Here is a 12,030-nt window from a genome sequence, read left to right as displayed (position 1 = left end):
ATTACAAAAATTCCTAAGCCCCATAATGGCTTACAACAAGATCTAAGAAAAAATAAACTCAATTCCTAACCCCAATAGTTCCGTATAATTAAATATCCATCATTCAACCATACAGTCAAAAAATAAAATCATCCATTCAATATACATATCAACATACATATAAAAATGCAAGAAACCCACACAAAATTTAACGCATACATATATGTAGACCGCTCTTGTACCAATTGTTGTTATTAATTTAAATAAAATCAGGGACTCGGCGGAAGGTGGGGAAGGGGGACTTTTAAAAATCATTAATACCAGCCGAGGTCAATACATATATCTATACATTAAATCAACACATACAAGGAAAAGGAGATTACCTCTTGAAGCCTATCAAGATTCCTTAAGTCTTTTAGTATAATAATCGATCTTCCTATCCAGTGAAGACTCGCATCTTAGCCTTCCAAATCGTTCATCTAATACACAAGGACGTATATGGGTACGTAGGATTCACAAGTTGATTATTTAGGCTCTCTAGATGTGTCTCAACACATGAGATCTAGAGAGTTTGGAGAAAAGAGAAGGCTTGTAAAAAAAATTATAATTTTCAGGCCTAGAAAATTCTATCGATACTTTTATGAGAAAGTCTGATAATAACAATTAACAACTTCCTTGAAGAATCACTTCTCTTTTAGGTTTATAAAGATAAAATAAAATAAATTTATTTTTCTTTAAATTTATTAGTTCCAAAATGATTAGTTATCTTGTTTTTAATTATTTATATAAATCAAATTTAAAATAATAATTAAATAAACAAATTAATTTGAAACTCAAAATTCAAATCTCAGGAATAGTGGCACACAAAGTGGCGCCACAGTAAGTGGTGTTTGCCAATATATTGTCTCCCTAAGTTTTCTCATTTGTTTGTTTAATTAATTTTAAAACAATATATTTATTCCCAAAAAAGAAATATCAGTTAATTCAAAATTGACCTTATCTTAAAAGCTATCAGTTTGAATAATTATCTCATAATAAGATAATAATTAACTCTCTCAAATATTAACCCAAACATAATTAATATTTATTTTAACATATAGTTTTTCAAATAAAAACTATATAGTTAAATAATTAATTAATACATAATTAATCAATTGCCCATAACTATCACATAATTATTTTCTTTCCTTGAAAAATTAGTTCATTTATAATTAAGTCATTATCTCTACAAATCTTTATTTTGACATCCTTACCCTTGACAGTGTAGGACATAAGTGATCTGGGAATCATGGACCTATATTATGAAGCTCCAATAAACCATATTATTAATTAAACTCTTTAATTCAATATTCTTATTTATTAATTCTATTATTACTCTAACATAAATATGGAATTGCACTCTAAGTAATTACATATTTATATTTATAGAGTTTTCTCTTGCAGTCCATTGATGTAACAATAAATGTAGTTTTGTCCTCCATTTATTGGTTCACTTATTAGAGTTGATCAAGAATTGTCGTTTTACCCTTCTACTTACCTCTTGTCTCTTAAGTACCATCAATTTACTAGTGAATAATTAATTTGTAATCATATTACAGATTTGAGCTCAATAACTATGCAGTCCCAGAATTAACCCTTATGGGAACCAATATTCGATCCGTCGGGAAAGCATGAATTCCTTTATTGCAAAATTATGTTCCCAGTCATTCATGATATTGAATCTCCAAAATAAAAGTCATTAGCCTCATTATATTAAGAGACATTAACGAATGAATCAAAAGATCTAATAAACATAAATAGGAGCTCATGACAACTCATGATTTAGACTAATCTATAAATGATCATCTATTAAGATATGAATTAAACATTTATGGCAAACGGTAAGTTTATAAAGATAATTAATTCACATCGATCTTGTCATATATATATATATATATATATACAGTACATTTACCAAGATATCTATCCACATCGGTAATATGAATCTAGATTACATGCATCTCATATGCTTAGTAAACAGTACTAGCAACTATTCATTAATGATTATGTACTTTAATATATTGCCGACTATTATATTCATATAATATATATATATAATCTTAATTCTCTCGTATGCATACAAGATCATATTCTCTTAAATGAATATGAAATTTTATGATATTTGTATAAATTATTTAAACAATAATTATAATATTCAAATATAATAAAAATGTATTTTTATTTAAATCAACAAAAATATCTTTTCACGTGATTTTAGGGCACAAACCCTAACATTTAGTCCAACCTTACTATAAATAGGAGCTTAGGTTTTTAGAATTCGAGGAAGGAAAAGAGACAGAGAAATCTAGAGAAAAAGCCTGACAGACTTATCTTAGTTCTCTTACTGTTAAAATATGCGGTGAAACCCTGTATATGTATTTAATATTTATTTTGTGTTGATTCTCTATACTAGATCATATTGCTAATGATTTTCACTTATCACAATAATTTCTTTCATCTTTAATATCAAGTATTTTTTATAGTTAGAAAATATTAAAACTTGGTTTTATATTTTTCTAAAAATAATATTGATTGATCATTTGTATTTACATTAAATTGTTTCATATTTAATACTTAGAAATTATAATTTTGAACCAAAGAAAAATCTATTTTGGAAAAATAGTTATATTGATTCTATTTATATGAGAGTCAATATATAAATAAATCTTATTATTTATACAGCGGTGGATCTTGAAATCTTAATAACTCCTCACAAACTAGTAAATTAATATTTTTAGTTTGTTGTCTTTATTTCATAATTATTTTATTTTTATATTAAAAACCTTATCATTTTTGGAACTAGGATAGAATGAAATTGATTTAGGTTAGATAAGTTTTTCTTGAACATTTACGCATCTACTTTAGGTTCGACCTCATGGTTACATAGTCTCTATATTCAATTACAGAATCGTGCACTTGCGAGTTGAGACATTTAAAACGTACCGCCTTTTGGTCCAACACGGATGGGATTGTCAAATCCAATTACAGACCGAGGCAATCCAACCTTTACTGAAATATTTAAAAATAAATTATATATTATATAAAATATAAATATATGTGATTTTGTGAGTTTTTAACTTTTTATTACCTATCAATAAAACTTAATATACACCCTTCCATACCAAAGTAAAAGAAAAAACATAAAAGAGTAAAGAGACTCCTTTCAATGTAGTGTAATAGTCAAACTCATCTCTTTCCCTTTCTCCCAATTTCATCTCATGCTGATGCTTCACACAACTATTTCTCCTCTCTCAAACTCATCTCTCTTTCCTTATTTCATTTTCAACCCACGCACCTCTTTAGTAGTAATTTAGTTGTAAAGTTAATGTTAAGGACTTGAGGGAATATTATTACTAATTGGTGTTTAGTTTTTTGTATAATTCTATTTTTGTATGCTTTTTTTTTGTTAATTTCTTTAATATTAAAATTTAGGGTAAAAGTAATGAAAAAATGATTAAAATAAACTAATGGATTCTAAGAGGTGATGGCATCCTCTCTTTATCCCCTCGAGTATTGTTGATGTGCCTTCCACGAGAGTCAGGAATGAAGTGCTCATTCCTCAATCTTTCATTTCTGAGGAAGTCAGTGCTATTCTTTCCATTGCTTGGTCTTTTAATACCAAAATGGATGCTATTGTTTGGCACCATAATTTGAAAGTCATTTACAGTGTTAAAAGTGATTATTGGCTTGCAACTATAAGAATGGATTTGGGACAAGCTTCTGGATCACAAGGACGGTCTTAGTGATGGAAAATACTTTGGTCCTTATATTTTCCTGCTAAGGTTTAACTTTTTGTCTGGAAAGCTTCACACAATTGAATTCCTTGTATAGTTATTATCTACAATCATGGCATGAAGATGGATAGAACTTGTGCTATATGTTCTTCGGCTTTTGAGAGTTTGGTACATGCCAAATGGGGGTGTAAGATTGTTAGTAAAGTACGTAAGTGTTTCCCAATCCAACTTAACATTCAGGTGACACTAAAGTTGGACCCTTTGTTGATGTTTGATAGAGCCTATGCGAGTCTCAAGTAGGAGGAGAAGTTGCTTATAATTTTCACCGCCGCCTGGGCCCTTTAATATCTGCAAGATTATTCATAAAGAAGTGTCATTGTTTGAAGAACTCACCACCACCTGGGCCCTTGATTATCTGCTTCAGTTTTAAGAGGCAAACTCTCGACCTACTTTCCTAAGGTCCCCAATGTGACCCTCTCACAGTTGGCTTGCACCACTACTTGGTTTGGTGAAAATCAATAGCGATGCAGCCATTGACAAGGGACGGAATATGATTGGCATTAGAGTGTGCATGCAGAATGAGAAAGGAGATTGTTGACTCATTTTTTTGTCAACTTACACAGAGTAATAAATGAAGAGTAATTTATGTGTAAATCTCTAAGTAAAGTACTTAATTGACTTAATGAACTGTTGATGAAATAAATGCAGTAATATATATATATATATAAAAGACACAGATTTATAGTGGTTTGGCCTGAAAAATATGACCTACATCCACTTTAGGAAATTGTATTGATGAAGGGTTATGAACACTCAAGAAAAATTACACTATGATCAATCTTTGTTCTTGAGGTAGTTCGGATCACAAAAGAGTAAATGCTCTTTCTCAAGGCAATAATTTCCAAAAAAAAATTACTGTTTACAAAGGGGTATTTATAGTGGAGGAGTTGAAGGTGGTCCATTGTTTCCCGATCAGGCCAATTCCCGTAAGGCACGGTGGTCATGCTTCAATCCATTCGCTTCTTCTTATCCACAATTGCCACCTATGACTATGAGATATGGAAAATGGACGTCAAGACAGCCTTTCTGAATGGCTATCTTGATGAAAGGATCTATATGGTACAATTAGAAGGGTTCATAAAGAATGGGGAAGATCAAAAGTTGTTGAAATCCATTTATGGATTAAAGCAAGCATCTAGATCTTGGAATATCACCTTTGATAAAACAATTAAAACATATGGCTTCTAACAAAATGTCGACGATGCATGTGTGTACAAATACATCAAAGGAAAAGTAGTGGTTTTCCTAGTTTTTTATGTGGATGACATTCTCCTCATTGGCAACAATGTAGAGACATTGTCAAACGTGAAGAAGTGGTTAGCCGAAAAGTTCCAAATGAAATATTTGGGCGAGGCGAGCTATGTTATAGGAATCCAAATTCTTACGGATAGGAAGAACAAGCTCTTGGCACTTTCTCATGCTAATTATATCGATAAGGTGCTTGAAAGATTCTCTATGGAGAATTCCAAGAAAGGTCAGTTATCGACCATACATGGAATTACTCTCTCCAAGGAACAGTGTCCTAAGACACCTCAGGAGGAAGAGGATATGAGAAAGTATCCCTATGCTTTAGCAGTTGGGAGTCTTGTGTATGTCATGTTGTGTACAAGACCCGACATATGCTATGCAATAAGTCATTATCAATCAAATCCTGGTTTGGAACACTGTATTGCAGTAAAGCACATTCTTAAGTATCTTTAGAGAATGAGTGATTATATGCTTGTATATTCAGGGGGTGAGTTGAACCCTACTGGATACAATAATTCTGATTTCCAATCAGACAAAGACAGTCATAGGTCAATGTCTGGGTCAGTGTTCACTCTTGGTGGAAGAGGAGTATTAAACAATCCAGCATAACAGATTCAACCACGGAAGCCAAATACACAACGACTTGTGAAGCGGCTAAGGAGGCAGTTTGGTTGAGAAAGTTCTACATTAATCTGGAAGTAGTCCCATATATGGATAAGCCACTAATCCTATATTGTGATAACAGTGGAGCAGTAGCTAACTCCAAGGAACCAAGAAGTCGTAAGAGAGGAAAACATATAGAAAGGAAATAGCATCTGGTTAGAGAGAATGTACACTATGGTGATGTGATTGTTATGAAGATAGCATTGGAACAGAACTTGGCTGACTCGTTTACCAAGATATTTCCTGCAAAGTCGTTTATAGGTCATGTATGTGACATGGGATTAAGAGAAATGCCTCACTTGCTTTAAGGGCAAGTGGGAGATTGTTAGAATTAATGTCCTAAAAGCATGTAAAGATATTTTATTGAATTAAATAAAAAAGAACAATTTTATTATTTGAATATCATAATTATTATTTGAATTAATTATATGATAATATTAAGAAAATTCCATATTCATTCATAAGAATATGATCTTGTATTAGTACGGATGAATTAAGATCATATATAATGAATAAAATAGTCAGTAACATATTAAAGTAATGAATCTTTAATGAATGGTTACTAGTGCGGTTTATTAAACTTACGTGATGCAAGTGATCTAGATTCGGATTACTGATGTGAATCGACATCTTAGTAAAGGTGTTGTATATAATAGAGATTATATATGACAAGACCAATAAGAGTTAATTATCTTTATAAACTTGTCATTTGACATAAAGATTTGATTCTTATCATAACAGATGATCATTTGTAGATCAGTCTAAATCATGAGTATTCATGAACTCCAGTTTGTGTTTATTGGATCTTTTAATTCACTTGTTAAGGTTTCTTAGTATAATGAGGCTAATGACTTTTGTTTCGGAGATTCAATATCGTGAATGGGTGGGAACATGAATTATAATAATGGAATCCGTACTTTCCTAACGGATCGAATATTGGTTCCCTTAAGGGTTAATTCTGGAACTGAATAGTTATTGAGCTCAAATCTATAATTTTATTATAGATTAATTATTTGCTAGTGAATTAATGGTGCTTAAGGATCAAGAGGTAATTAGAAGGGTAAAACGGTAATCTTGACTAGCTCTAATTAACAAAGCAATAAATGGAGGACATAACTACATTTATTGATTAAATCAATGGACTACAAGAGAAAACTTTGTGAAAATAATTCTATAAATACATAGAGAGTAATTCTATATTTATAGTGGAGTAATCATGGAATTAATAAATAAGATAATTGAATTAAAGAGTTTAATTAATAATCTGGCTTATTGGAGCTTCGTATTATAGGTCCATGGTCCCCAGATCACCTATGTCCTACACTGTCAAGGGTAAGGATGTCAAAAGAAAGATTTGTAGAGAAAATGACTTAATTGCAAAGGAATTAATGTTTTAGGGCAATGAAATAATTATGTGATAGTTAGGGCAATTGATTAATTATGAATCAATTAATTATTTAACTATATATTTTTTTATTTTGAAAAACATTAGGTTAAAATAAATATTAATCTTGTTTGGATTACTATGTAAAGAGAGATTAATAATTATCTTATTTAGAATAAGATATTTATTTATTTAAAACTGATATTTTAAGATAAAGTTAATTTTGAATTAACTGATATTTATTTTGGGATAAATATATTGTCTTAAAATTAATCAAATAAACAAATGAGAAAATTAGGGATAACCTTAAGGGGTTGTTTGGTATAAGGTTTGGGTTTGTGGGAGTAGAATTAGAGGGGGTTTAGAATAAGGGAATATGAAACTCAAGTGTTTAAAGGGGTTAACATGACTCTCAAATCAAGCTAAAAATATGACCCACTTTGAAACACAAACCCCCAAGCCATTAAATATAAATTTACTAAACATATGTTAGATTTGACATTTTCATTCCCACCAAACCAAACCCCTATACCAAACACCCCCTAATGGTGTGGTCGACACACTGTACAGTGAGTGTGGCGCCACACACAAGGATTTCTTCTCCTTGGGATTTGAATTTTGAATTTCAAATAATTTGTTTTATTTAATTATTCTTTTTTAAATATGATTTAAATTAAATAAGGTTATAACTTATCAGATTTATTTTAATAAAATAAAGATTAATTAAATTAGTTAATTATCTTTATAAACCTGAAAAGAAGCGATACTTTTCAGAAGAAGTTAATTGTTTTTCATAGACTGTCAGACTCTCTCTCTGAAACAGAAGCGATAGTTTTCCTAAACCTTAAAACTATTCAATTCCGCTTCTCTCTATCAAACATCTATAGATCTCATATGTTGAGTATATCTATAGAGTAATAAATCAACATTTTGAATCCTACGTGCCCACACACGTTCTTGTGTGTTTGAGGATTGGTCTCGAAGATCAAGGTGTGAGCTTTTCGAACTTGGATAGGAAGCTCGTTGATTGTATACAAAAATATTCGATGACACGTGATGGGCTACAAGTGGTAATCTCGAATTTGATTGTATGTGATTTAATGTGTGTGTGATATTGGTTAATATTAATAATTATTAAAAAATGGTCAATTCTCTGCTGCGTATCTTTGATTTGCTCTTTTAATACCAACATCATCATCTTAAGGTTGCCTACTGTTGAACCTTGCAAGTTAATGTTGGGTAGCGACCTTGGCGATAGCATGTGGGTGACGAGGAACCAGTGAGGCTGGCGATGGTATGTGGCTAGCAAGCTCTTTTGAGGCTAGGGAGCCTTCCCTCGATTGGTGATGCCCGAGCATGGGTTGTGGGGTCCCCTTGGCGAGCACAAAAGCGTGCAATTACCCACATAGGTGAGCTCCTTTCCATTGGCGATGTGTACTCACCAATGGTGAAAAGGATGTGTAGCTGGCCACCAATGGACTTCATTTTTGCCCAAATGTTGTTTCTTTAGTGAGGACCGTGGTTTTGGTGGGGGTTGATGCCAATGATTGCCACGTCACAGCAATCGTTTGCCACATCATCTGACACGTGATATGCCATGCCCCTATGCCTAAATTGGGTATAGCATAGTGCTATATAATCGGCAGTTCACCAAATAGATGCCACTTTCAATCCCCTTGTTGTTGAAGCGTATGGCATTTTACAAGGTGCTATGCTGTGTAATAGGTTTGGTTTCACTAAAGTCATATTTGAATTTGACTGTCTCAATGCAATTGATTCTCTGAAGAGGCCAACTGGTGCTTCTTGTTATGCTGATGTTATCTTTAAAGGCATTATTTCTATGTGTCACCATTTGCTTACTATCAACTATAAACATTGTCCTGGGAAGCCAATAAAGTTGCACATGATGCAAAGTTGGCACTCTCTATGGACAACAATGCTACTTCTAAGTTCAGCGATCCCTTTTGAAATTGTTGATAAACATTAATCAAAATCTCACCCTAATTCAAAAAATAAACCAACTCAATTACTTTCAATCGATCTTGAATCTAATTTGATTGGAATGAATAATAATTTCTGACATCCAACTTTCAATCGATTAAGAGTAAAAATGTTAGATTAGATCGAATTGACACTCTTATCATTTACCTTGGTGTATACCTTAATTTCTTTATTTTTTAGAAAAATATTTTAACAATAAATAAATACGTTTTTCCTTATAATTAATGGACGATAAAGTAAAAAAATACATACGTATTATCCATAAAAAAAACATTTGAAAAAAACAAAAAAATGGTAATTTAATTTATTCGTATTTTAAAAAAAATAAGATACCTAAATAACTTTCGGAATGCAAATAACGCCGCACCACCTCATACAAATTTGCTATAACAGTTTTTTTAAAAATAGATTCTAGTTAACGTTAATTAAAATACTAAAACCAATAATAATCAACCATAATTAAGTTTATACTAATTACTGTCGTTTACGGCTAAGATCTGTGATAAATATTTCATTAATAATTCAAACCTTCCCGAACACTTTATTTATGGATACAATTTACCCCTAAAAAATGAATGGCAGGCAGAAAAACTTGTAATCCTCCTCACCAATCTAAACATAAGAAAAATAGCATTGATAAATTGACATATATATAAACTAATAACAATTATCAGAAAAAAGGAGAATTTGAAACCAAAAACTAATTTTTTAGCTACCCCTTGTGTATAACAAAGCAGTGGTCACACACAATTGTAGTTCTTTACTCGTATAGCAATTTAGCAGACTGTGTTCTCGATTTTTTGTCGTCATGCTTCAGAACTTTCTCAACTGCTTTCTCGTTCTTAGATATTGCTTTTGCAATGGATTTCATCTTCCGGACATTTTTGGATCTCTTCATTGGTCTTCCCTTCTTTACCTTCCTGATTCCAAAAAAAAAAGGTACAATGAGATGAACGTTGATGTAGATGATTCAAATGAGGAAACAGCCTGAAATGAGACCAAGATGTGGAATCATACCAACTTCATAACATTTAAACAAGAATATGGAGAAAATATATAAGTATTCTTCATTCATTTCTTTCAAATTGTTTTTAGGCAACTGTATGATATGGGGTCATGTTGGCATGGAGACGAGGATTTTAAAACATTCCCTTCTTTACTTACAAGATATAGCTTCTTTTTTAAGCCATGTGAATCTCATAGTATTCACAATACTCTCTTATGAAACGAATGAAACATTCCCCAACGCATAGATTTCACATTTCCATCCATAACTCACAGAGCTCAAACTAATTATTAAGTCATTCATGCACAATCAAAAACATTTATAAGTTTCCATAGTGTTTCCCATTAATAAAAATAAAATTTGAATTCTTTATGCCAAACAATGCCTTGCCTTGATCTCTCTTGTTTCTAGTCCTCCAGCAGCTGAACTTACACTAGCACATTACTAGGTAGATATAGCATAAGATTGTTCCCAGTGTCTCATGGAAACAAACCATGGGACTCATTACTCAACCTACCTCTCACCACTGAAGGTTAGTGTAAATATCTACAACATTCTCTTTCAACCACTCTATAGCAAAAATAATTACAGCAAATAGCAGATAATGAAAATGATACCAACGTCAAACTAGACAAAACTCAGTGAGTAACAGTATGCTTATGAATGAAACAGCTTCCTCATACTGCTACTACAAAAACTTATACCAACTTCCTACTCCTGCTGCTACTAAAAAATCTCATGCCAATTTAATTATTTAGCTCTTAGTCAAACATCTTTTCTTTGAATTTCAATCCTGTCAACAAAGAAAATACATTTCATTGCCAAAACTCCCAAAACATGGCAAAATACTGCCCTTTTAACTCGACCTCATCTAATGTATAATCTCAAAATAACCCTATATTCAATCTTATTGCTTCAAATCTTCCAGACAAGAAAGAACCGTCTAAACATGATACAAATTATCAAATATATACAACGATATCAACCACAATGATGACCAGGAATTTGAATGAAGAATTAACACAACCCGCCAGGCTTACAAAGAAAACAACTACTGTTTAGACCAAAAAGCATAATTTTCACATAACCAAATGAGCAGTTCAGTTTCGATACGTACATACTGGGAGCACCAGCGGCCACGTTTCGAGCTCCAGTCTCTGAAGTGTCCATTGCTGAAAGTAAAGTAGATTTTCACTCCAATTATAATAGAAAGTACATTAATTTAATCAAAATCAGATGTACATTGTCTCAAAGATTTCTCAGCGATTAAACAGAGGTCTTTCGTGCCATCGAGTAAATTATTACCTTGAGGGATATCTGAAACCAAATCTTCGGTGACTTCCATAGCAGAGCTATCTCTTTTCTTCTTGTTTCTATTTTTCGCCATTGGAAAGAGACAGGAATTGGCGAACCAAACCTCCAACTTTGCAAGAGAATTCGGGGTGCAATCAAAAACCCTAGCTTAGTGTGCAGCGGTTACCGTCAATGACGCTGGGTGTCCTTTGTGTTATTGTCTATTTGGGCCCCTATATGCCTAGCCCAATACTTTTGGGACGGCCTTACCCAACTCGATAGTTTGGGGTCTTATAAGAGACAAGTTAGAAAAGTTAAAATTATATGGTTTTTATTAGGAGAGCATTGGTTATGATACCATATCACGACTTCAAAACGACATAAAATTAGCAGGTTTAGTTTAGTATATATATAGAATGTATGGGTTAAAATATGGTAAACCTGATTAGACACGATTCAATTTTAAGTTAAAGCCAGGTTAACCTTGTTAAACTTGAAATTAACATATTTAACACGATTAAGTATAAATTACTAAACATGTCATAAATAAATAGGTTAATATGAACTTAACCTATCTATTAATATATTTATGATATGTTTACTACATTCGTTTAAAAAAATAC

The 12,030-nt window shown here is 31.9% G+C and overlaps 1 protein-coding gene across 1 annotated transcript; it reads right to left on the bottom strand.

Annotated features, from left to right (window-relative positions):
* Window positions 1–9,606: 9,606 nt before the first annotated feature.
* Window positions 9,607–11,666, bottom strand: LOC133782614 (uncharacterized). Its single transcript, XM_062221947.1, has 3 exons — window positions 11,420–11,666; window positions 11,232–11,286; window positions 9,607–10,028 (listed from the first exon to the last, which is right to left on the bottom strand). Exons 1-3 carry the CDS (start codon window positions 11,499–11,501, stop codon window positions 9,869–9,871), a joined length of 297 nt encoding a protein of 98 aa, XP_062077931.1. The 5' UTR covers window positions 11,502–11,666; the 3' UTR covers window positions 9,607–9,868.
* Between the last annotated feature and the right edge of the window lie 364 nt (window positions 11,667–12,030).

Source organism: Humulus lupulus, chromosome 6 (assembly GCF_963169125.1).
Source record: "Humulus lupulus chromosome 6, drHumLupu1.1, whole genome shotgun sequence".
NCBI classification, from domain to species: Eukaryota; Viridiplantae; Streptophyta; class Magnoliopsida; order Rosales; family Cannabaceae; genus Humulus; species Humulus lupulus.
Note: the sequence above shows the minus strand (reverse complement) of the source record. Positions and strands in the feature narration are given on the sequence as shown.